Here is a 26633-nt window from a genome sequence, read left to right as displayed (position 1 = left end):
TTGAGCCACCGCGCCCGGCCACATATCATTTTTCTTAATAGAAATTTGATGTATCCTTTCCATCCTGGGAATGGACATAATGATAGTCGGAGGACTGTGTTTTGTACCCATGAAGAGTGGGAATTTTTAGACCCAACCCCTAAGGACCTAGAGGAGTCCATAGTACAGGAAGAAAAGAAGAAGCCGACCCCTGAAGGAAACAAAGGTATCTATGCACTTCCTGTTGTCTGTCATTCTCTCTACTGCCATCTGTTAACCACCAGTGATGTGGGAGACACTTTATTAGCAGGTATTTCTGGAAGCAGAAGGCCTAATTGGGGCTTGCATTTTCTTTGTGGGACTTAAAACATAAAGGCTTGGCAAATTATTTAATAAATGTTACAAGAAATAAATGGCTGTCTAGTCCAATGGCTCAAAATTTTTTGGGAAATAGAACACTTGGAAGTCATGATCCTCTTTATAGAAATACTGATTTTTAAAAAACTTTATAGTTAATAGAAATGATCAAGGCCAGGTGCGGTGGCTCATGCCTATAATCCCAGCACTTTGGGAGGCCAAGGTGGGTGGATTACGAGGTCATGAGTTCGAGACCAGCCTGACTAACATGGTGAGACCCTGTCTCTACTAAAAATACAAAAATTAGCCAGGCAGGAGAATTGCTTCAACCCGGGAGGCAGAGGTTGCAGTGAGCTGAGACTGCACCACTGCACTCCAGCCTGGGCGACAGAGCAAGACTCCATCTCAAAAAAAAAAAAAAAAAAAAAAAAAATTGTCTTTAGAAAACTCATAAAATTAAGATTGATAATTCAGAATAACATTGGATTTTTGTTTTTTGAGTAATATTATTTGACTGTGGCATTTTGGGAAAATAATTTATTTCATTCTTTCTGTATCAGGCAAATTTACAGTTTATGACCTGGTTCTGTGTGTAATATTATTCTTCAGATTCCCAATGCAGTTTTTGCTTGTCTGTAGATGCTGCTGTTATTACAGCACACATGAAACTTGAGGGATAAATAGGTTTGGGTCCGTTGGAGTCACTGTAGCTATTAATTCAAATAGGATCTTTCCAGAAGCATTTATTATAGATAGTATTTGATATTGAATCTTTATTAAAAATTGTTTTAATGGTTAATAGATATTGTGAACTGTCACTGTATGTTCAGTTGGTTACCTTTTGCCCTCATTTATTCCACTCCAACAACCGACCTAGGTTCTGTTCTTCAAACCTACAAGGCATGCTCCTATCTCAGTAACCTTTATAATTGCTGTTCCTTCCATCTGGAATGCTTTCTCCACATATGTGCATAACTGACTTCCTGTCTTCCTTCAGATATTTGTGCAAGTGTCATCTTAGGGAAATCTTTTCTGATTGCCCTAGTTATGATTGCAACTTAAATCTCCTACTTCTTGTCCCTCTTTTCTACTTAATTTTCTCCTTAGCAACTATCACTATCTGGCAGGCCCTATATTTCACTGCCTCATTATCTTTCTCCCCTTTCCTAGAATATTAGTTTCATGAGAGTAGGAACTGTATCCACCTAGTTGCCTACTGAATACATTATACCTAAAACAGTACCTGGGTAAAGCAGATACTAAACTATTTGAGTGAATGAAAAAAAAAAACAGGAATGAGTGAGTGAATGAATAAAAATATAAATGGTTGGAAACATATATATGAATAAATATGTAGATGAAAAATACTCTAAGGCCAGATGCTTGGCTCACACCTGTAATCCCAGCACTTTAGGGGACCAAGGCAGCAGATCACGAGGTCAGGAGTTTGAGGCTAGCCTGGCCAATATGGTGAAACCCCGTCTCTACTAAAAATACAAAAATTAGCCAGGTGTGGTGGCATGTGCCTGTAGTCCCAGCTACTCAGGAGGCTGAGGCAGGAGAATTGCTTGAACTCAGGAGGTAGCGGTTGCAGTGAGCTGAGATTATGCCACTGCACTCCAGCCTGGACAACAAAGTGAGATTCTGTCTCAAAAAAAAAAAAAAAATACCGATAGTAACCTGTATTTTTGTGCAACAGAAATAAGATAACCCATTATAAAATTGAGTTTTTAGATATGGATAATTTTTTGCTTGTCTGCCTGGCAATATTTAAGTTAAGTTGGTATCTAATGTTATTTAGCTACAGTAATATTTAGAGTGCTATAAAATTTGTAATCAAACACATTTGTTACTTTTTTAAGAAGTTTATTATCTGTGAGAAAAGAATAGTTTTCAAGTTTTGATAGAGTTAAGCAATACAGGGAACAGAATTTTTTTTTTTTCTTTTTCTTTTTTTTTTAAGACAGAGCCTTGTTCCGTTGACTGTGCTGGATGGAGTGCAGTGATGCAATCATGGCTCACTACAGCCTCCTGGGCTCAAGCACTTTTCCCACCTCAGCCTCCTGAGTAGATGGGGGACCACAGGCTTATTTTTTTTTTTTTTTTTTTTTTTTTTTTTGTGGAGACAGAGTCTCCCTGTGTTGCCCAGGATAGTCTCTACCTCCTGGGCTCAAGCGAATACTCCTGCCTTGGCCTCCCAAAGGCCTGTAAGTGCTGGGATTATAGTCGTGAGCCACCACACCTGGCTGAGAAATCATAATTCTTTCTGATAATATGTCAAGTATCCCTTTACCACCCCAATAATGTTTATGCAGTTTGGCTAGATTTATAGCAATGAGAGCTCTTTTTTTGCACATAAATCCTAGAGGTATATGAAGTCTGACTTTCAAATCAGTACAGTAACTAAAATATTTTAGAGCCACTTAAATAGATGACTAACTACACTGGTAGGTGTGAGACTCATCAGTCCGTCAGAGCCATAGTAACTGTATATTGGAGAAATTGGAATCACCTTATCTCTGGATGGCCCTGGGCTGCTGCTTACCTGCTAATTTTCAGTTTCAGTGCAGTTAATAGATTGGGAGTTTGGAAGAAAGCTTAGCTTTCCTCATTGAAAACTTTAAAAGGCAGATGGTCTGACTCCTCCAGACCCCTCAACCCACACCAACATTACGTACAACCCTCCCCACCTACATACATATGTGCACAGCCTAGATAAAAAATTAGTTGTACACTTCAAGATACTGAACATAGTGAAGCTACTAGATTGTAACTTTCTGAGGGCCTGCTTGGTTCTGAGTTTTCTTCTCCTTTTCGAATAGTTTGGAGATTATGGTTTCACATTAGGGTAATTCATCTAACAATAACTGCTTTGCCAAAATCTGCCTTTTTGCAATGGACAAGTGCTGCACTTACTTTATTCTATACTGTGTGCTGTATACTTTATTCTATACTTTTATCTTTGTTTTCTTTGCATCTATAGCATGTTTGCTGGTGGTTTGTTTTCTCTTTGCTATTTTGACCAATGACACATTGGAGATTTTCTCATCTATAGGAAACTATTTTTAAAAGCTTATGTTCCATCCCCTTTTCTTTCCAACTTAATGCACTAAGCATCACTTTTTTGTTTCTTTTTGACTTTTTTTTTTTTCCTTTTTGTGGAGAATGAGGTCTCTTGCTTCTAGGATTCTAATGTATTTTCACCTTATGGCTTCTACTCTTTGATGAATTTTCAAGTTTGTATCAGAAGCCATAGCCTTTATCTTGTACCTACAGGCAAATATTACAATTCCTTATTTTTCAACAGTTTCACAAAGGCTGAAAAATTTGCCTCATACATCCCTCAAAGCCAAACAGTTGCTTCAAACTTCATGTACAAATAGAGATAAGCACTAAGTTTAAAGTTCAGCAGATGATCTAGTTCAATCTTAAGTCTTCTGACATACTGAGTGACTGGTGTCTGTAATATAATATAATATGTTTTAGTCTTTTTAAAAAAATAACAATAGGCCGGGCGCGGTGGCTCACGCCTGTAATCCCAACACTTTGGGCGGCTGAGGTGGGCTGATCACGAGGTCAGGAGATCAAGACCATCCTTACTAACACAATGAGACCCCGTTTCTACTAAAAGTAGAAAAAAATTAGCCGGGCATGGTGGCACGCACTTGTAATCCCATCTACTCAGGTGGCTGAGGTAGGAGAATCGCTGGAACCCGGGAAGCGGAGGTTTCATTGAGCCGAGACTGCGCCACTGCATTCTAGCCTGGGCGACAGAGTGAGACTCTGTCTCAAATAAATAAATAAGTAAGTAAATAATTTTTAAAAAGCAATAAAATAATGAGAATTTATCGTGTTATTTGGGTAAATCCAGAAGAAACATTTTCTACAGAGGTATGTATTGGGTTGTTTTGCTGAAAGGAATAAGTGATATATAGAGAATTTATTTTTGTTACCAACTTAAAACTAAAGGTCATTGTTTCAACTTTATGCCAACTGAAATTCATAAGTGCTTTAAAATGAACTTTATATATACATTTTAATGGACTCGAGAAAGCACTTTTGGACTGATTTCATAGAAGTAGAATTTCTGGAGGAAAAGAATATAAAACAGTTTTAGAGATTTTAATAGAAATTTTCAAATTATCCTGCAGGAAAATTGGTTCAGTTTATACTCCCACCAACAGTGACAGAGCTCCAGTTGCCTCCTTCTATGTATCATCTTTGCAGGTCTTTAAGCAGAAAATATTGTTTTCATTACATTTCTTTGGTTTTAGTGCTTTTGGATCTTTTTTATGTGCTTACAGGCCATTTTTATTTTTGTAGGAAGTGCCTGTTTCTCCATTGCCCACTTTCTGTTAGAAATCATTTGTTTTTTTCTGAGTAATTTTATAAAATTAGAAAATATTTTATCTTTTTTTAATCATTTGTCTTTTTCTGAGTAATTTAAAGATTTCTTTATAAGCTAAGGATACAAACCTTTTATCTGTCATTGAAGTTTCAAAAACTTTCTCCCAGTAATTTGTCATTTTGCTTTATTTTTTCTTTCTTTGTTTTTTGCTAGCCAAACTCCAAAGTCACATTTTACTTAATTTTTATCCTGTTGAATGAAAGCATTTTAACTTAGTGATTTTAGTGTAAACAGGAGCAGGACAGAATGTAATTATCTCGGTCTTGCTCTGTCACCCAAGCTGGAGTAGAGTGGCATGATCATAACTACTGCAGCCTCAAACTCTGGGACTCAAGTGATTTTCCTGCCTCAGCCTCCCAAGTAGCTAGGACTACAGGTGTGTACCACCAGGCCCTGATGATTTTTAAAATTTTCTGTAGAGATATGAATTCGCTGTGTTGCCCAGACTGGTCTTGAACTCCTGAGTTCAAGTAATCCTCCCACCTGGGCTTGCCAAAGTGCTGGGATTACAGTTGTGAACTACTGTTTCTGGTTGAGAGTTTACTTTTGTTTGCTAGTGGTGTTCTTGGTATCTTTTCACATTTGAGGCTTTGGTCCTAGTGCTGAAGTATTACACTTACCATCTGAGGTTTACAGGACTTGTGTTTTAATATTGAACAGATGGAACTGTTCTGCATCTTTGGAGGTATACAAAATATGCCTACCAGGACTCTCCTTTGTATTCCTTGAAAGCAAGAAGTAATAGAGTAAAATTTTGCCTGGCTAGAGGCTTTGAAAGAATGGAGTATTCTGGTTTAATTCTGTTAACTTAGAATTATGAAGGTGAAAAAATTTCAAAACTTTAATTTCGTAATTGAATGCAATTCGAAAATATAATCAGTGATTCCATTTTTTTTCTCTAATAAGTTTGGACATTCAGATCTACGTGATCTTTTATTATAGAACTCCTACTGTGCCTGAGACTTACGTTGTGAAGATCCTTTTCTGAAACTTTAGATGTAAGAGGATGTAAATGGTATTGTGTGAGATCAGGCTGGATGAGAGCTGTTACCTGTGAATACACTTTTTAGACTAACTCTCTGATTGCCACTTGTTTTCTAATTTAACTCATAAAAATAAAACACATTGGATGGAGGGTGGAAGTAGGAAGGAGATTTATGTCTTTTAATTGCATGTCATTGTTTCATATCAAGACAGAACATATAGCATCCCTGGCTTTGGACCTACAGAAGGAAACACATTTTTCTACCTGCTATGCCAGATGTTCTTGAACACCTGGAGGGTTTATTGAAGCACAGATTGCTAGGCCCTACTCCAGAGTTTCTGATTCATCAGGTCTAGGGTGGGGCCTGATAATTAGAATTTGTAAAAAGTTCTTAGGTGCTGCTGGTCCAGTGACTACATTTTTGAGAACTACTCTTGTATACTAATTATAAATTGTAGAACTCTAGAAAAAAGCTTAGTTTGGTCTGGGATAAGCAGCACACAGGTTATGGAGCAAATCATGAAAGATTCAACCATTGATCCCAGTCTAGTATGGAATTTGGATAACAAGCAATACACAATGACATAACACAAGTCTTGGTTTTCATGATTGTAAGTCATAGCCAAGTATTGAGTGAGAAATTCAGATTCATTTGCAAGGTTTAGAGATTCCAGGTGATTCTAGAAAAATAGGATTTAGTGATTAACCCCATGAGAGTAGGAGTTATTTATGTCCTTTTTCTCTCCCCCATCACTTAGCATTTAGCCTTACTTTAGAAGAGCCCTGTATTTGCTTTAGACTGGTAAAGAGCTTTGAGTGCTTATTCAATTGAAAGCTTTGTGTTTTTATTTATTTATTTATTTATTTATTTATTTATTTATTTATTTATTTATTCTTGTGAGATGGAGTCTTGCTCTATCACCCAGGCTGAAGTGCAGTGGTGTGATCTCGGTTCACTGCAACCTCTGCCTCCTGGGTTCAAGCAATTCTCCTGCCTCAGCCTCCTGTGTAGCTGGAATTACAGGTGCCCATCACCACGCCTGGCTAATTTTTGTATTTTTAGTAGAGACGGGGTTTCACCATGTCAGCCAGTCTGATCTCGAACTCCTGACCTCAGGTGATCCACCTGCCTCAGTGTCCCAAAGTGCTGGAATTACAGACGTGAGCCACCATGACCAGCCCAAAAGCTTTGTGTTTTTAAAGATATTAGACATGTTTCTGTTTAAAAAAATATCTTAACAATAAGGTAGGAGAATAAGAGAAACTTTTTCCAAAAAAGAGAAATCATTGTGATTATTTTGTTCATTGGAATGTTGGATAATGTAGTCTGCTTCATTAATCATCAAGTGTGCTATGGATTTTTCCATTTTTACAGGATTTGTACCTCAATTGATGGAATACTGGTAATTCTTCTATTCCATTTGAAGATGAAAAAGGCCAAAATCATAGGCCTGGCATAGAAGTTGGATAATGAAGACAGCTGTGGAAGAACACATAGATACACACACATATAGACACACACATATATAAAGTACACAGACATATTATTTTTAAAGTTTATTTTTTAAAGTTTTAAAGTTTTTAAAATGAAAACTGGCCCTGCCCCTCTCCCAGAGTGAGCGGAGGACAGCGGTTGCATGAGCAGCTTTCCTTGTGAGGCCACAGGTCCCTCTGGACATGCTGCTGCCTGGCCATGGCTCCTTTCCTTTTCATCTTTCTGGTAGACCAAGGGGCTTTGAGCATTAAGGTCACACCCCTATTATGCATTCTAGTGTGACCCTGGTTACACCTTCCCTGGCTCAGTCACACAGCTGTGTGGTAGGCTATTAGAAGTGTTTAGCAGTTGTCACTGGGATCACACTGATGTGGCCCCATCCCCGCCTCTCCCTGCTCCGTGATATCAGAAGAAACCTGACAGAGCAAATTGTCCACGGCCAAGAAAAAGGTAAAATGCACCAGGTTATGGCCCCCCGACCCAGGCCCAGTCCCCCTCCGATGGTAGGACTGCTGCCAGAGTCTGTGCCACTCCTGAGGCACACCAGGCTGGGCCCCACCCAGTGCCTCTGGGCTCCCCCAACCAAAATCTTGTCAGCCAGCCCCTCCCCTTCAGCAGCCCAGCCTCTGCCCTCACCAGTTGCCCCAGGGTGACTTTGGGTGGGTGACTCCTGGGGCTTCCTGCTCCATACTCAGTCTTCACCTTCTGCTGCCCCAAGTGTGACCTCCCTTGGGTCTTTGGGCTGACATCTCCAAGGACCTGGGTCCTGGCCCTGCACCCCCTTCCCACATCTCAAAGTGGTGACTCAGGCCTCATACTGATAGCCACCCCCCACCCCAGGGAGTAGTGGAATATAGTGACATCACAGTTCCCCTAGGAACTGTCATTACTGCCACAAAACTGGCCTTTGATCTTAGGACCCAGTCCACTAAGTGTTCTCACCCTGCTTCTGGTTCCTCTGGTCACAGCACAGATTTCCAGCTGGAAGGGGAATGGGGACTATGGGACCTAGGAGTGAGAGGTTTCAGGCTGCCTTACTCCATGAGCAGAGACATTGACAATGTGAAAAGCCCACACTTTCCCTATGAGCTCAAAATGTTGACAGTGTCTCTGGGTGGCAATAGGAGAATGGGTTTGGTTTGATTTTCTCCCAGGCTTCTACTCTCCAGAGAGTTTAACATGTTTTTTCTGAGTTTTCCACCTCATATTCAAATTCTCCGTGGTTCTGGGACCAGAATGCCCTTCAATCAGTGGTTTCTGGAGTAAGATCTGCTTATCTTCTGTGGAACAGATCTTGGGAAACTGAATTTGACAGCTTGAATCTTCCTCATATCATCTCAACCTAGGGTACTTTGAGTGCCTGGGGTTGTTGCCTCTCGGGAAACTGCTAGCCTGACTAGTTGTCAGAAGCCCTGTACTTTTATCCTGACTGAGTCCCTAATTTGCTGTTTGATTCTGGACAAGCCACCTCTCCTCCTTGGGCTTGCATTTCCTGAGGAGGTAGAGTTAGAGAATATCAAAGGGCTCTGTTAGCTCTGAGAGTCCAAGGCCCACTAGAGCTGGGCGTGGTGGCTCCTGCCTGTAATCCCAGCACTTTGGGAGACTGAGGCGGGTGGATCAGGAGGTCAGGAGTTTGAGACCAGCCTGACCAACATAGTGAAACCCCGTCTCTACTAAAAATACAAAAATTAACCAGGCATGGTGGCACATGCCTGTAGTCCCAGCTACTCAACTCAAGAAGCTGAGGCAGAAGAATCGCTTGAACTTGGGAAGCGGAGGTTGCAGTGAGTCGCGATGGTGCCACTGCACTCAAGCCTGGGCAACAGAGCGAGACTCCATCTCAAAATAAAAAAAAGGCCCACTAGAATGAAAACCTCAGGGCCAAGGGCTCCTGTTTGTCTTTTTCTGTCTTATATCCCTGCTATTAAGAACCATACCTGAGGCCGGACGCGGTGGCTGAAGCCTGTAATCCCAGCACTTTGGGAGGCCGAGATGGGTGGATCACGAGATCAGGAGATTGAAACCATCCTGGTTAACCTGGTGAAACCCGGTCTCTACTAAAAAAAAAAAAAATACAAAAAACTAGCCAGGCGAGGTGGCGGGTGCCTGTAGTCCCAGCTACTCGGGAGGCTGAGGCAGAAGAATGGCATAAACCTGGGAGGCAGAGCTCGCAGTGAGCTGAGATCCGGCCACTGCACTCCGGCCTGGGCGACAGAACATACCTGGCCCATATGTGCTCAGTAAATGTTTGTTGAATGAATACACCTTTCTACATCACAAGCTGGCAGAAGGGTGGGCTTTTATCAGACTTCATCTCTAGAGGTTTATGTTACTGTCCCTTTGAGAGAATTCAGATTCAGACTTTCAGTTCTATGACTGTGGGCCAAAACCAACAAAGACTCAAATCCTCTTTCCTGGGAGCTTGAGGAGAGTTTACCAGTTCATGTTTCCATTGAGTCTGAGAACTTTGCCTTTAAAATCCATTCCTGGCTGCTGCCTACCCCATCCTGGTCTGGGGAATAGAGTTGAGGGGGCCACCCTTAGTCACCATCCTTTAACTGTCTCCACAGAAACAACAGAACCAAGAAATGGTGGATCAGTTGGAAGAAGTAACTGTTTGCTCACAACATGACTGCTGGATTTGGGGGGCACTCAGATGTAGAGGCTTCAGTCTAGTCTTACCCACTCCCAGCCTGGGGAAGAAGGCTCACCCCCCAGATTCCACCCCATCCCCATAAGGTCCCTGATAACTTGGTCCCATGGGTGGAACTGTCCTGGGACATTGGTGCCATTCTGGAGGCATGTCCCTTGCTGTACCATCTCTGCTTCCCCCTAGTAAGAGCTCTGTCTTCCTTTTCCTATAGGAAAAGAGTGCCACCAAAAGCAGGGAGCTCTAAGGAAGCAGTTACAGGTGAGTAGAGAGTGAAGTTCCCTCCTGTCCTCTGGAGAATGTTTCTTTCCTTCTCTTTCAGCTTTTGGCTTTTCTACCAAAGGTTCACATTCAGAATGTAGAAATCCTTGTATCAGAGAAAGCCAAGTTACAGACAGCCCTGGCTCACACTCAGCATGCTGCCAGGCAGAAAGAAGGTGGGAATCTGGGCACCCCATCATCCTTCAACTTGGTACTTTGACAGGCCATTAGGGGGAGTCCTTTGGGCCCCATCTGAACCTCTCTCATTCCAGGAGAGTCCGAAGATCTGGCCAGCTGCCTGTAGTATTCCTGGCAGTGTGTGGGAGAGTTGGAGCAGGCTCTTTGCTGTCTCCACACAGCAGAAGAAAGCAGACAGGGTGAGTCCAACCACCTGCCCCATCCCCTGGCAGCCTGGCTTCCCAGATGGCGGAGTGAGCCTAAAGGTCCCTTCTGCAGGATGGAATGTCCTGCCCAAAAAGCAGCATGGACCATTTTTCACTGCTTGTGTGTGTGGTTGTTAGAGGTAGCCTGGGGCTGAGTCAGCTGCTGTGGGTGAGTTAGGGGTCCTATGGAGAGCGAGCACTGGATGCAGAGTTCAGAGGCCAAGTCCTCGCCCTACCCTTAACTGGTTTTGGCCTTTGCCAAGTGCTAGGTGGGGGATATGGTATTTGTACTGTGAAGGTACAGAAGAGTATCTTCAGTATGTTACCATTTGTGTAGAGAGAGGGAACGTGTGTGTGTGTCTGCATACATACTATGATCATATACATAAAACGTGTCTGCAAGGATTCATCAACTCAGGAAGTGGTTAGGGGGAAAGGGGAAGGAGAGCATTAGGACAAATACCTAATGCATGCGGGGCATAAAACCTACATGACGGGTTGATAGGTGCAGCAAACCACCATGACACACGTATACCTATGTAACAAACCTGCACATTCTGCACATGTGTCCCAGAACTTAAAGTAAAATAATAAATAAATAAAACACAAAAAACTCAGGAGAGAGGAACAGGGTGGCTGGGAGATATTTCCCTTCTGTACCTTCTGAGTTTTGGACTATGTGAATGGATCATCCTTTCAAAAAGTGAACAAGAGATTGATTTCCCCCTTCCTATCTGTGCCCCCACCCCCAGTGAACAAATGGGCTTAGAGAATCAGATATACCTGGGGGTTCAAATCCCAGCTCTGAGTGATCTTAGGCAAGCACTTAACCTCTAATACCCCATGGTTTTTATCGACACAATAAAGGTAATAATAGTAGTTGTCTCATATGGTGGTTGTGAGGATTAAATGGGATTGTTAGCATGGTGGCTAGTGAAGCACTCAATAAGGGTTCAAACAGTGGTAGTAATAACAGTAAAATAATAGCAATATTGTTTTATCCCTCTGGGCCTCTGTTAGCCAGCTATAAATTCAATCTCTTTCCCTGTCCCTTCACCCTTACTAAGTTCTTTTAAAAACAAATGAGACTGACCGGGCACTCAGACTCATGCTTGTAATCCCAGCACTTTGGGAGGCCTATGCTGGCGGATCATGAGGTCAGGAGTTTGAGACCACCCTGGTCAGCACAGTGAAACCCTGTCTCTACTAAAAATACAAAAATTAGCTGGGTGTGGTGGTGGGCACCTGTAAATTCCAGCTACCCAGGAGGCTGAGGCAGGAGAATTGCTTGAACCTGGGAGACCAAGGTTGCAGTGAGCCGAGATAATGCCACTGCATTTCAGCTTAGGCAACAGAGCTAGACTCCGTCTCAAAAACAAACAAACAAACAAACAAAAAGCAATGAGATTATGGACTTAGAAATGCCTTGAAAAAATGTCAGGTGTGATTCAGAGTGAGGAAGTGTTACTGTGGAATAGTTACTGAGCTATTGTTACTGGTCGGCCAGCTGCTCCTCTGCCTGCTATATCCTGACTTAATCTTGGTCTGTATTTTCAGTACAACAAGGAGTTAACCAAAGAGATAAACACCCTCAGGCTGGAGTTATACAAGAACACGTAGCATGGGGGAAGGTGGGATGGGAGGTCTGGGGGCCCTTAGCATGGGTGATATGCTGGGAGGTTGAAGGGGTACAGGTAAGCATGGTGAGGTGGTCATACAGGTTTGTACGTGTGCACAGTTAAGCTGTAGTGCTGGTGACTCATGGTGTAGCCTCGAACAACTCATGCCTTCTCTTGGGCCTGCCATCTGTAACTTTGGATTCCTGGGGTTCCTTCCAGTGCTATGGTTCTGTGGTTGTGAGGCACGGGTGGAGGGTTGATCACCAAAGCAGTCCTTTCTGTTCTTACTTCATTCCTTTCTCTACTGCCTCTGGCCATAACCAAATCAATGAGGACCTGAAGCAGGAGACATCAGAATTGGAAGAGAAGCTTCGAGTCCTAGTGACTGAGAAGGCTGGCATACAGCTTAACTTAGAAGAGCTACAAAAGAAATTACAAATGACTGAACTGCTTCAATAGGCTAAAGGCTGCAGCCGCAGAGGTGGTTGGAGCCCCATCCAGCTGGGGCCATGGTCTAGGGATCATGCCAAGAGTTGGAAAATTTTGGTCCTTGTTCTGGTCCTGCCATAGAATCCTCTAGAGAGTGCTAAAAATCTACAAATTGGGGCCCTACCATAGACCTGGGGAATCAGAATCTCAGGGTTAGGGCTTAAAAAAATTTTTTTTACAGCATCATAGATGAAAACCATTATTTTATAAATTACATTTATATGGCTAGCTAATGAGTCTGTTTATTTCCATCTGAGGTTCAAGCCAATACTTCCACTATTTCATGGGTAATAATAGAGTAGAGGTTTTGTTTGTTTGTTTGTTTGTTTGTTTGTTTGAGATGGGGTCTCTCTCTCTCTATCACCCAGGCTGGAGTGCAGTGGTGTGATCTTGGCTCACTGCAGCCTCTACCTCCCAGGCTCAAGCGATCCTCCTGCCTCAGCTTCTCAAGTAGCTGGGACTATAGGCACATACCACCACGCCTGGCTAATTTTTGTATTTGTAGAGACAGGGCTTCGCCATGTTGCCCAGGCTGGTTTTGAACTCCTGAGCTCAAGCGATCCACCTCCCTCAGCCTCCCAAAGTGTTGGGATTCAGACGTGAGCCACCATGCCCAGCCTGAGATCTTTTTAAAATTAATTTTTTATTTCTGAAACAAAGAAACTTGACAGCAGAGTTGTATTGACTGGGTTGTACATTGAGCCTAGCCCTAGCCCTTTTAAGGGGCACTGTTGGAATGGCCCAGTCTCCCCGAATCTAAACTTCTCACTCTTCACTATCTAGTTTTCAAGGCACTGTGAAGGCCCTGATGCTAAACAGCAGTTACCGCAGGCCATGGAGAAGCGGGCATAGCTGGAAGCACATCTGGGGCAGGTGAGGCTTTGCAGGGGAGGGACGTGGAAGGAAGATGACCCCAGGTGGCCAGGAGCAGGTGAGGACCAGTGACAGCCCTTCATAACTTCTGTCCCCATTCTTGAAGGTAATGGAGTCAGTTGGACAACTACAAATGGAGAAAGAGACGTATGCTGGAAATCTGAAAGGAGGGGGTGCCATGTGGCGGCAGAGGATGCAGTAGATGTCAGAGCAGGTGAGACCTGACCCTTCAGCCCCCCACCTTATATAGATCACTTGATCTTTCTAGGCATCTGTAAAATGGGAAGACTATAGCCAGAGGTGATCATGGGTCTAGGCTATGTGGCGGCAGGGTCAGAGAGGGAGATGGTAGCCCGTCCAGCCATCAGCCCCTCTCTTCAGGGCCCTTTCCCGCTGTATTTTGGGCAGGTGCGCACATTGAGAGAGGAGAAGGAGCATAGCGTGAGTTGGGTATAAGAACTGGAAATGAGCTTGGCTGAACTGAGTAACCAAATGGGTCAGCTGGGGCTGTGGTGACCTGGGAGCAGGACTGGTGTCAGAGCGCTGTGGGGGTGGCTTAGAATGCCTCAGGGAGGTGGGTGGAGGGAGGGCTTTGGGGCAGAAGGAAAGAGGTCTGTGCCAGGAGTTGGCAAGTCTCGTAATCTCCATGAGCCTCAGTGTTCCCATCAGCAAAGAGGGAAGCGTGCCCATTGTCAGCCATCCACAGTTGTCTCTATCAGAAAGTGGCTTAGAAGACTGGCTAATATCCAGGTGCAAGAAATCATTAGCAGGGAGGCCAAGTTTGGGGAGCCTGAAAGGAGCTGTGGACCAAGAGGAGGGGTTTTTTTTTGAGAATTCAGAGGCCCTTACTGTCACTTCCTTTCTTACCTGAACCATGCCCCTGGAACTCCAAGCAGGGCCCTCCAAGGTGGAGCAGCAGCTACAAGCAGAGGCTGACCACCTGCAGAAGGAACTGGAGAGTCTGGCAGCTCCAAGCCCAGGAGCAAGACACTGAGGGCTTCAGTCATCCAAACCAGGAGTGGAGGAGAGGCTGCTGGAGCTGCAGCAAGTGGCCAAGTTCTTGGGGGAGCAGGCAGAGTCGCACAGACAAATCTTGGAGACCATGCAGAATGACTGCACCACCATCAGCCGTATGCTCACCCAGAACCACGAGCTCAAGGAGCAGCTGTCTGAGCTGCGGAACGGACTCGTAAAGCTGGTGCGTGACCCCATCAGGAGAGCCTGCCCTCCTCCCTAGCCCTCCCGACCTTTGTTTTCCCACCCATAAAATGAGGCAGTGTACCCCTAATGTGAGATGGTACTTCTGAAGGTACCTGTGAACCAGAGCCCTGCTCTGATGGCTGTGGGGAAGAGAGAATGATTTTTCTAACCTGCCTCCACCCTTCCTGGTGCCATGGGAGGCAGACACCAAGTTCTAGGGTCTCCAGCTGCAGTGGATGGCTGCCGATTGCTTCTCTCTGTCCAGACTAACGAGAACATGGAGATTACCAGTGCAATGCAGTTGGAATAGCACGTAAAGAGGGAGCTGGGAAAGAAGCTGGGCAAGCTAAAGGAGACGGTAACACTGCCCCATCCAAGAAGAGCTGGAAGGCGGGCACTAGCCTCTAGGGAGGGGAGGTGTGAGGCCAGAGGCAGCTCCAGCCTGGGGGACAGGTGACCCCAGCACCCTCCAGGGCAGTCCTGTGACTGTTTCTTGCTTCCTGCCATCTGATTTTTAGTGGTGGGCTCCTCCCAGATCTGAACATCATCATCCCAGCTAGAGTCATGGAGCCCCCCAAACATAGGGAAAGAGATGGTGGTATAAGAGGCTCCTTAGAGTCAAACTAGATTCTGGCCTTGGCTCCCCTGGTCACCATTCAACTACTTTGCATCTCTAAGTCTCGGTTTCTTTACCTTAAAAGGGAAGTTAGCACCTTCCTCACAGAGGTGCTGAGGATTAAATGAGATAATACGTGGAAAGCATTAGGCATGTGGCACAGTTAGCAGATGGAGGTTGGCTCCCTCTGCTTTTCCATCAGTCTGTGGCCTAGTTTAAATGGTGGGAGGAAGGGTGTGAGATTTAAGGCTGGGTGTAGGGGATCAGTCAGTGTGGTTGGAAAAATTGTAAGATGAAGTTATAGGATATAGACACAAACCTTGGAAGGCCAGAAGGTCTGCACAGCTTCAGTAAAGGATTTGGCTGAAAGCAGCCTAATCCCCTTTACCTTGAGTTGATAGCAGTAGAGCAAATAACATGGGAATGTGGGGGAGTTTATCTGAATAGCTTGTTTACTCATGTGGTCCTAAGACCAACCTTTGATTATCCGTGGGTGCATGATTGCTCTCTACTCGGTGGTCGGCAAAGTTAATCACTCACAGGTGTGTTGACTCAAAGCCTTTGTCATTAAGTCTGTGCTGAATAAATGCCCTCAGGGCCAGCTAGTCAAGGCACATAACTCTTTTTGTGCGTGGCCTGGCCCCTTAGCCGCTCTGTCACTGAATATGGGTGTCTGAGTATGTTATTCATCTGCCGTGCAGCTGGGATCTGCAGGATAGACCCTTGCAAGTGGTGCCCTGTATGAGGCACACTGTGAAGGATCACAATGGACCCCTCGGAAACAAAGATGAAAAGAACTGTGCAGTCAGTAAGTCAGTAAGCCATTGATGCCCACTCGGAATTTCCAAGTTTGGGGGGATTGTTCAGGCTAGGGTTTCATCATGGGACAACAGTTATCAGCTTAACAGAAACAGTATATAAAAGTATTGAAACTGGGCCAGGCGCGGTGGCTCAAGCCTGTAATTCCAGCACTTTGGGAGGCCGAGACGGGTGGATCACGAGTCAGGAGATCGAGTCCATCCTGGCTAACACGGTGAAACCCGGTCTCTACTAAAAAATACAAAAAACTAGCCGGGCGAAGTGGCGGGCGCCTGTAGTCCCAGCTACTCAGGAGGCTGAGGCAGGAGAATGACGTGAACCCGGGAGGCGGAGCTTGCAGTGAGCTGAGATCCGGCCACTGTGCTCCAGCCTGGGCGACAGAGCGAGACTCTGTCTCAAAAAAAAAAAAAAAAAAAAAAAGTATTGAAACAGCTGCTTAAAGCTAGTGGAGCCTCGGTTTCACAGGCTCAATTAAGGGACCTAATGCAAACTGTTGTCTCACATAACTCATGGTTCCCAGAAAAAGGAACGCTAGACGTAGAGCTCTGGCAACAAGTGGGGAGAGATCTTAATCAACATCATGCGCAAGGGCAACAGGTCCCAGTATCATTTTTAACGCTATGGGCCTTAGGGTGACCCTGGCTCTGTTATACACAGAAGAGCCTAAAAAGGGGAAGGAGGAGGAACCGTCACCTGCCTTACCACCTCCTTTTCGCTCAGCCCTGATATCACCAGACCAAAATAACAAAGAGGAAATGGAGGTTTTGCCTGAGCCCCCTCCGGCAATAAATAGGAAAAAAGACAAGAGCTACGCTACAGCTATGGGACCCTTTCTTAGGCAAGAGGCATTAAAAGGGGAGCTCTTAGCCTGCCTGGTAATGCAAGGTTGACAAGGCAATTGGGTATATAAACCTATTTCTTTTAACGTTTATAAAAAGTTAAGAAAAAGCATTAGAGGTTGAAGCCGTGTGGCCAAGCTGGTGGTAAGCAGAAGGAAATGCTTGACAGCAAAGGAAGCTCGCAGACCTGGAGCCAGCGAGTGCTTCCAGGAACTCGGCCTGCACAGAGGTAGCAGTGACAAGGAGCCAGGCCCAGCACACCAGAGCTGGCCTGCTAGGGAGGGGCAGGAGGCGTGCACAAAGGTCCACTCGGCTGGCAGCATCTGCCCAGTGGGAGCAGGGTGAGGGAGCAGCACAGACAAAAGGCGGCACAGACAAAAAGCAGCGCAAGTGCAACATAGCCGCCGCCCTGGGACCCAGCTGCTAGACGCCCCAGCTCCGCAGGTAGCCCACGGCAAAATTTCACGTGTTCCTTGTATACAAGTGACATCCCAGATTATAATTCTCTGCTGAGATTTAAGTACAATTTAAGAATTTAAAACACATCTTTCTAATAATGGCCACTGTTGCTTTTACACTATTCCCCTGGAAAAGCAAGACAGAGAAAAATTTGTGTTTACAATACCAGCTATCAATAATGAAAGGCCAGCTTGCCAATTTCATTGGAAAGTGCTTCCTCAAGGAATGCTAAACAGTGCTGCCATGTGTCAGTATCATGTAAATCAAGCTTTGTTCCCCAGTAGAAAAGAATTTCCTGATTGCAAGGTTATTCATTTTATGGATGATATTCTACTAGCAGCCCCAACAGAGCCAATGCTTTTAAGTTTATATACCTCTATCATAAAGAATGCACAGCTGAGTGGTTTAATCATTGCACCTGAAAAAGTACAAATGTCCTCTCCTTGGAAATATCTTGGGTACATACTTACTTCCTGGTCAGTAAAATCTCAAAAGGTTAAATACTAGCAACTTACACACCTTAAATGATTATCAGAAATTACTAGGCAATTTTAACTGGCTTCACCCCACCTTGGGCACTCCTACTTATAAGCTGCAAAACTTATTTTCTATCTTAAAGGGCAACACAGCCCTGGATTCTCTCAGATATTTAACCCCTGCAGAAAAAAAAAAAAAAAAAAAAAAAAAAAAAGATGAAAGAAATAGACAGTCTATTTCTCAAAGACAACTAAATCTCATAGATCCAAAATATTCTGTTCAATTGTTTATTTTTCCCACTAAACACTCCCCTACAGGGTTAATAGGACAAATGGCTCCAGAGCTATGCTTTCTAGCATGGGGTTTTTTGCTCACATACCGAGACTAAAACACTATCTCCCTATATCCGGTTAATCAGTAAAGTCATATTCAGGCTGCAGATGATGCAGTCACTTACTAGGTTGTGATCCTGATATCATCAGGATTCCTTTAAATAAAAAGCAATTCAAAGCAGTATTGCCCTTATCGATGGACTTCCAAATAGCACTCTCTGACTACACAGGTCAAATAGAGCATGTCATTCCTGCTAACTCCTTCAGTTTATCATACTCCTATGATTTTCCCTACAAAAATAGTTCACTTCCCCATAAATGCTTTAACACTGTTTACTGATGGTTCTAGTAAACATGGAAAAGCAGCAGTCTGGTAGAGACCACATAATTCCATCACTCGATCTGGATTTACTAGCACTCAGAGAGCTGAGGTTGGGGCTTTGATATTGGCTTTGGAAACTTTTTCCACTCAGCCCCTCAATATTGTTAGTGACTCTGCTTATTCTGTTTATTTACTGCAGAACCTTGAGACAGCCCTAACTAAGTCCACTCTGGAGTCCACCCTGTGTGCTCTTTGACTTCAGCAATTGCTAGATCAGTGTACACATCCTATTTTTATTACACACATTCAGGGCCACAGCTCACTGCCTGGCCCATTGACTTACAGCAATGATCAAGCATACCTTCAGGTTGTGACATCACTGCTTGACCAAGCCACTCAATTGCATCAATTTTTCCGGCAAAACTAGAGAAACTTGTCTAAACAATTTCCATTTACCCAGAGGCTGGCTAAACAAATTATCCTGCAATGCCGAGATTGCCAGCTCACAGGCACGTCCCCTCCTTTAACAAGTGTTAACCCTAGAGGATTGGAACTTAATCAGTTATGGCAAACAGATGTTACACACATCCCTGAATTTGGAAAACTTAGGTATGTACATGTATCCATTGATACCGATTCTCATTTAATTAGTGTACATGCCCTTCCTGGAGAGTCTACTCGATATGTCATTAAACATCTTCTTTTAACTTTTGCATTTATGGGGGCAACCCACAAAAATTAAAACTAATAATGGTCTAGCTTATGCCAGCTCACAATTTCAACAATTTTGTCACATGTGGAACATCCAGCATTCCACAGGCATCCCATATCATCCCCAAGGACAGGCCATAGTAGAATGTGCCCACTCCACCCTTAAAAATATGCTCAAAAAACAAAACAGGGGAGTATGGGTAAGGACCTTGCAACACTATTGGCACAAGCCTTTTTTACCCTTAATTTTTTAAATTTAGATGATAAATTTCAATCCGCTGTAGAAAAGCCCTTTGCTAAAACCTCTTAAGACATAAAACTGCAGTTTTATGGAAAGATGTAAACAGTAATGTATGGTGTAGTCCAAATGAATTGTTAACTTGGGGAAGAGGGTATACTTGTGTTCACACCCCCTCAGGTCCTCTTTGGATTCCAGCATGATGCATCAAACCATACCATTATGTGGCCAGGACCCAACCTGGTACCAGAAATGAAGGAAGTGACCCTACAGGACTCGCTGCCCTGGATGATGCGGCTTCCTCAGATGACACAAGCCCTGGACATTACCTGTGGGATGCTGAAGAAGGCAACTCAGGAGGCTGAATGAATCCTGCTCTGGACACAGACACCATTCACTCCAGATAATCTGTTCCTTGCTATGCTCTCTGTTGTACGTTGCAACTCACATAGGGTATTGATCCTTCATATGCTCTTGCTTTGTCTGCAACCTATACCTGCTACACTCTATTGGGCTCATATCTTAGATTCACCTTTCTTTCGCCCTGTCACCTGGGCAGACACCGCCTTCTCAGCCTTTAATAACGTAACTGCTTGGCTAGGAGGGATAGATTTACCCCCAGTGGGGTCCCTCATTAATGGCACACTTTAGACTAAGGTGCCAGGTAACACTACATATCATTCCACTATCCTCCCACTCTGTGTAAGTTATAAAGGGTCTAACCCTTACTGTGTACCTGCCCAAACACACTTATGGCTACATCATGACAAAGGAAATGTCTTAACATTCCTAGCTGCAGGTAGCCTCAAACCACGCGATGCAATCAATGCCACTTTCCCAAACATTCCTTCCTGTGCTAAAGAACAAAGCTAGGAAAGTAATGGATTCCACTTTAGCTGGGAGGTCTGTCATGGGGAAAAAGCCCATATCCTCCAGTTAGGCAATATCCTCCATCTTAGACTGGAGGTCCCACAGCCATTTGCAGGGAAGCCTTACTGATGTCCTCATCCATCATGGCATCAATCACAGTTTTGTAGCCACGTCCCATTCCCCTATGATTTGGGCCAATGTGGGGGTGGATATTTCAGACATCAAGTAAAGTCTATGCCACCCCAAGACACTTTGTGGTGCCTGGGACATCTTAGCACTTCCTTTGATACCTGGCATGGGACATATCATAATTCTAGTCACAACTATACTATAATCTTTATTCATAATCACACTGATCAGTACCTGATTTGCACTACCCATCCATATGTTTTCTTTATAGGAACTAATATTTCTGTTATACCCCAAAACTCCACGTTTGTGACCCAGGTGCAGGGACAGACTTGGTTCGCCTCATGTATTACTAATTACAATATATAATTTAAATATTACTGGAGTCATGGTATTAAGGAGACAATCTGAGGCATTTCCACCAGTCAATTTGACATGCGATTGGCAAGGTTCCTCTGCCTTTGCCATCTTAGAACGTGCCCTGTCCCAGGTCAGACCCAAAAGATTCATAGGCACACGTGTAGCCTTTATAGTCTCAGCCATAGTCATCCCAGCAACTGCTAGTGTGGCTGTAGTGTCTATTACTGAATCAGTAAAAACAGCTGCTTTTGTAGATAATTTGGCCAGAAATGTTACTAATGAGCTTCTCTTACAGCAAGGTATAGATCAAAAGATTCTTGCACACCTGCAAGCCCTTGAGGCTGCCCTTGGAATATGTGGGGGAGCGACAAGATGCACTGGCATTCCAACAGCAGTTAAACTGCGACTGGGAGCATAATCATATCTGTGTCACTTCTCTACCATGGAATCAATCAATACATAGTTGGGATGAGGTGAAACAACACCTCTGGGGAACGGAACCTTTCATGACAATTTAACAGCAGACATAAGGCAACTTAAAAATACAATTTTAGAATCCCTTCATACTGTAGATCTATCTACATACTCAACAAACAGCCATATGGAAGGGTGTGCAAGATCATCGCTCCTGGATAGACCACCGCTCCTGGGCATCACTCCTTGAGTGGAAAAGAATGTTGCTAATTACACTTATGTTTGTCTTATGTTATTTACTAATTTTAGGATGCAAAGCCGGAATAAGAGCAATGACCACCATTACTGACAGACCAGTTGTCGCACACACTTGTACTCTCCAGCTAACAAGACTGAATGCAAAAAACAGAAAAGGGGGAGATATAGGGGATCAGTCAGTGTGGTTGGAAAAATTGTAAGATGAAGTTATAGGATATAGACACAAACCTTCTTGGAAGGCCAGAAGGTTTGCATAACTTCAGTAAAGGATTTTTTCTGAAATCCTTTTTACCCCTAATCCCCTTTATCTTGAGTTGATAACAATAGAGCAAATAACATGGGAATGTGGGGGAGTTTAGCTGAATAGCTTGTTTACTCATGTGGTTCTAAGACCAACCTTTGATTATCCGCAGGTGCATGATTGTGCGCTACTTGGGGGCGGGTCGGCAAAGTTAATTACCCACAGGTGTGTTGACTCAAAGCCTTTGTCATTAAGCCTGTGCTGAATAAATGCCGTCAGGGCCAGCTAGTCGAGGCCTGCAGTTGCCACAACTCTTTCTGTGCATGGCCTGGCTCCTTAGCTGCTCTGTCACTAAATATCAGTGTGAGTATGTTATTCATCTGCCGTGCAACCGGGGTCTACAGGACAGACCCCTGCAGCTGGGGAAGGAGGCATGGGACTCTGGGAAAGGGAGATAGTCACTTAGGCCTGGAACAAAGGGGCCAGGGGCCTGGGTAGGCAACAGAGCCACACAGTGACCTTGCTACCCCATTTATGGGCCAGCCACCACCTGCCCTCATGCCCAGGGTCTTTCTGCAGATGGAGCTGAAGAGCCAGGAGGCTTAGTCTGCAGCAGCAGCAAGACCAGTACCTGAGTCACCTGCAGCAGTATATGGCCACCTGTCAGCAGCTGACCTCTGAGAAGGAAGGGCTGCACAACCAATTACTGCTGTGGACCCAGCTTGCAGACCAGCTGCAGCAGCAGGAAGCTCAAAGCAAAGCAGTGGCCAAGATGGCCTGCCAAGAGTTGTGGGAGATCCAGGTGAGGGAGTTGCTTAGGGCAGGGCCCTGAGGGGAATAACCTGGCAACCTCTGTGCCTTCTCACTCTCTTTCTTGGCCCCTTAGGAGTGCCTGGAAGCTTTCAGCCAGCAGAACCAGCAGCCTCAGGCCCAGTTGAGCCTCATGGCTCTACCTGGGGAAGGTAGCGGAGACTGCTCACAGAAAGAGGAGAGAGCCCCAGGAGGAAGGGATAACTGTTAGCAGCACAGGATTGAGGAGTTGAATAGACTTTTAGAACAGCTGGTCATTATGCCAACCAGGTCTCCACACTAAGTTCGGCACCAATATGGTGACCTCCTGGGAGCAGGGGACCACCAGGTTGCCTAAGGATGGGTGAACTGGCCCAGGTCAGAAATGGAGCAGGTCAGAACTCCCGTGCCTATTGATAGTGGGACTGCACCTAGGCAACACGGCAAGATCTTGGCTCTTTAAAAAAATAATGAGGCCGGGCATGGTGGCTCATGCCTGTAATCCCAGCACTTTGGGAGGCTGAGGCGGGTGGATCACGAGGTCAGGAGTTCAATCAAGACCAACTTGGCCAAGATGGTGAAACCCCGTCTCTACTAAAAATACAAAAATTAGCCAGGTGTGGTGGCGGGCGCCTGTAATCCCAGCCACTCGGGTGGCTGAGGCAGAGAATTGCTTGAACCCAGGAGGCGGAGGTTGCAGTGAACGGAGATCGCGCCACTGCACTCCAGCCTGGACAATAGAATGAGACTCCGTTTCAAAATAAAGAACAGCTGCTCATTCCCCGCTAGGGAGGGACTGGCCCAGGGTTACACAGTGAGAGTAGGGGCAGAGGTGGGCCCACTCTACCCTTGTTGGGTTGTCTGAGGACCTCTCTGTGCCACCCCCAACAGGAGATGGACTGGACAGTGAGGAGGAGGTGGAGGTGCCTCAGCCCATGCCGAGCATCCTGGAGGACCTAGAGAGCCAGAAGGCCATGGTGAGCCTGACTCCCCCTGCCCCACCTTTGCTGCCTCCCTCCATGGTCCCTCCCAAACCCCCTTCTGCTCTTGGGTTCCCGGCCTTCTGATTTCTCTGGACCCTCACCCCTTCCCTGGGAGCCAGTGGTCAGACACCATTTCACCTGTGACTCACAGGTGCACCGTCTGAGGCCCCCCAAGGCAAGGACTGCTCTCCACTTCCCTGCTCTGTTCGTCCTGTGTATCCCCCTATAAGAATGTGTACCTCTTGCCTGCAGGGGGCATTTTTCAACTCAGCTGTAGCTAGTGCCGAAGAGGAGCAGGCACGGCTACGTGGGCAGCTGAAGGAGTGCACTGCCAGCGCATGGCTCATCTGCTGGCCTTGGCCCAGAAGGAACCTGAGGTGGCAGCCCCAGCCCCAGGAACTGGGGGCGATTCCATGTGTGGGGAGACCCACTGGGCCCTGCAGGTGGCCATGGAGAGGCTGTAGGTGAGTGAGTCTTTCCTGGCATGGGCCAAAAAGGGTTGGGGGCAGGCAGGTGGCTGCCTTAATGTGACCCCATTATTTTGGCTCCAGAGCCGCTTTATGGAGCTCATGCAGGAGAAGGTGGACTTGAAGGAGAGGGTGGAGGAACTGGAACATTGCTTCATCTAGCTGTCTGGAGAGATAGACATCACTGGGGAGTGGGAAGCCAGGGCACAGCAAGGAGAGCTGCACATCGGTCAGAGGGGCCCCAGCGTCTGAGCCCTGTCCTCCGGTAGGAGAGTACATCGCACTGTACCAGAGCCAGAGGGCAGTGCTGAAGGAGCAGCACCAGGAGTAGGAGTGCATCAGCAGGCTGGCCCAGGACAAGGGAAGAGATGAAGGTAGGGCGTGGAACATCTCTGCAGGAGTGGGGGTGGGGTGGGGATGGGCTCAGGCACAGGCAGAGCAGCTGAGTACCCCTCCCTCCAGGTGAAGCTGCTGGAGCTGGCGTTGCGGCTTGTGAGCAACTGCAACGAGTAGCATGGCAGATCCCTGGCAGCTGCCCAGAACCCTGCTGATGAGCCCACTCCAGGGGCCCCAGCCCCCCAGCAGCTTGGGGCTGCCGACAAGCAGGGTAGTGAGTAGAGCCCTCAGGCAGGGTGGGCACACAGGAGCCAGGGGAGGGCTTGCACAGCGCCCTGCCTCCCTCTCTCCAAAGATCTTTGTGAGGTGAGCCTTGCCAGCAGAGGGGAGCCTGTGCAAGGAGAGGCAGGGAAGGATTCTCCCTGCGGCAATCCCACTGAGCAGCAGATCATACAGCTGCTTTATGAGATGCAGAACCTCCAGGAGCACCCAAGCTTGGGCAGCAGCCTTTGCATTCCTTTTTTGTACCAGACTGCTGAGAACGATGAGGTGAAGATCACCATCATCTAAAAGCCGGCCACTGTCAGCAAAATCTGGAGAAGTGGGGCTGGAGGCTCTGCCTCTACTGTGTCCCTACCACCTCTTCCCAGTCAACCCTTTACCCTTACAGTAGCAAGCATAAGACCCCTGTCTAATGTGGAGAGACGGGTGGAAATGAGGTGAAGATCACCATAATCTAAAAGGCCACTAAATAAAATAAAATTTAAAAAGGTATGGGATTTTTAAAACATGTATGGGATTAAAGAAGTTATGGGATTTAAAATGTTATGGGATAAAAGTTATAAAAGTTATGAAAAGTTATGAAGCCGGACACGGTGGCTCATGCCTGTAATCCCAGCACTTTCAGAGGCTGAGGTGGGCGGATCACTTGAGGTCAGGGAGTTTGAGACCAGTCTGCCCAACATGGAGACACCCTGTCTCTACTAAAAATACAAAATTAGCCAGACGTGTTGGTGCATGCCTGTAATCCCAGCTACTGGGGAGGCTGAGGCAGAAGAATCGCTGAACCCAGGAGGCGGAGGTTGCAGTGAGCCAAGATTGTGCTGTTGCACTCCAGCCTGGTCAACAAGAGTGAAACTCCATCTCAAAAAAAAAAGTATGAGAAAGGGCATAAAAAAGGATAAAAATGTTAAAACAAAACAAAAAAAAAACGAAAAAATGGGCCACTGTCAGCAAAGCCTGGAGAAGTATGGGGCCAGACACTCCGTCCCCATCATGTCCCAGTCACCCATTCCCAGTCACCCCTATACCCTTATAGTAGCAAAGTAAGACCCGTGTCTAATCAGGGGGAGGCAGACATGCAGACCCTTTGCCACCTTGGCCAGAGCTGACTCCTTAAATTTCTGGATGATTATTTTCAGAGTCAGGCTCATAGAATTGGCTTGTTTGGAGGAGGCCTGATGGCCTCCTTAACTCTCACCAAAGCAATTTTTTTCCTTAGGGGGGCTCCCATCTTCTTACTCAGAGAGGCAGCTGAGGCAGGACAATGGGGCTTAATGAAGACCAGGTGAGGGCACAGCTCTGGGGTGGCCCCCCTTCCTCAGTGTACATACTGTAGCTGTAACATTTTGTATATTCCAGTGATAGGGCCACCTCCTGTATCATACATAGCAGAGGTTGGGGCTAGCATATGGGGAGGAGGTTCTAATAGTTATTTGGGGCTGGGAAACTTATTTATTGATAGCATAGGGGAAGGAGACAGATGGGGTCATGGCACTGTGGTGATGTGACTCCTGTTTATTTTGCTTTTTATTTTGGAATGTATTTAGCCATATACTGCTTGGCCTAGGTGTATTCCTGTTTCCCTCACTGGGTCATGGAATTTTCACCACAGAATGGGGAGCCCCAAAGTGTCTGAGCATGTCCAGCTGGGGTATTGGGGACCTTCCAGGCCTGTTACCTGTATGCTGCCTGGTAACACCTGGGGAATTCCACAGGGACTGCCGTAGCGCCTATGGGGGACTGCGGGTCCCTGATGGCCAACAGCCTCAGAAGCCTGATTTAGCAGTGGCAGGGAAGGCAGGTGCCAGCATCCAAGGGCACTGACTTCCATCCAGCCCAGGTGTCTTCCATTTTGTTCCCCTGGCTCCCTCGCCTGTCTGTGCCTGGATGACCCGTTGTGTCTCTCCAGGTTGCCAGCTGCCCTGCAGGCGCCCTCCAATCTGAGTTCATGGCCCTGCCCCCTAGTGGCCAGAGCCAGCTTCACAGGATGAG

The 26633-nt window shown here is 45.8% G+C and overlaps 1 protein-coding gene and 1 pseudogene across 2 annotated transcripts; both read left to right on the top strand.

Annotated features, from left to right (window-relative positions):
* On the top strand, positions 1 to 13445 carry LOC115900025 (golgin subfamily A member 2-like). The gene is made up of 7 exons (XM_030939618.1): positions 1 to 205; positions 7105 to 7674; positions 9795 to 9833; positions 10089 to 10135; positions 10218 to 10311; positions 10408 to 10512; positions 13410 to 13445. Exons 2-6 carry the CDS (start codon positions 7593 to 7595, stop codon positions 10437 to 10439), a joined length of 294 nt encoding a protein of 97 aa, XP_030795478.1. The 5' UTR covers positions 1 to 205; positions 7105 to 7592; the 3' UTR covers positions 10440 to 10512; positions 13410 to 13445.
* On the top strand, positions 12910 to 25116 carry LOC104678328 (annotated as a pseudogene). Its single transcript, XR_004059722.1, has 11 exons — positions 12910 to 12913; positions 13446 to 13499; positions 13606 to 13713; positions 14396 to 14697; positions 14965 to 15057; positions 22364 to 22586; positions 22671 to 22746; positions 23465 to 23550; positions 23809 to 24020; positions 24108 to 24397; positions 24715 to 25116. The product of XR_004059722.1 is annotated as a golgin subfamily A member 2-like (transcript).
* The last annotated feature ends 1517 nt before the right edge of the window (positions 25117 to 26633 follow it).

This window comes from Rhinopithecus roxellana, chromosome 10 (genome assembly GCF_007565055.1).
Source record: "Rhinopithecus roxellana isolate Shanxi Qingling chromosome 10, ASM756505v1, whole genome shotgun sequence".
In the NCBI taxonomy this organism is placed as follows: domain Eukaryota; kingdom Metazoa; phylum Chordata; class Mammalia; order Primates; family Cercopithecidae; genus Rhinopithecus; species Rhinopithecus roxellana.
This window is presented reverse-complemented; position numbering and strand designations above follow the sequence as displayed.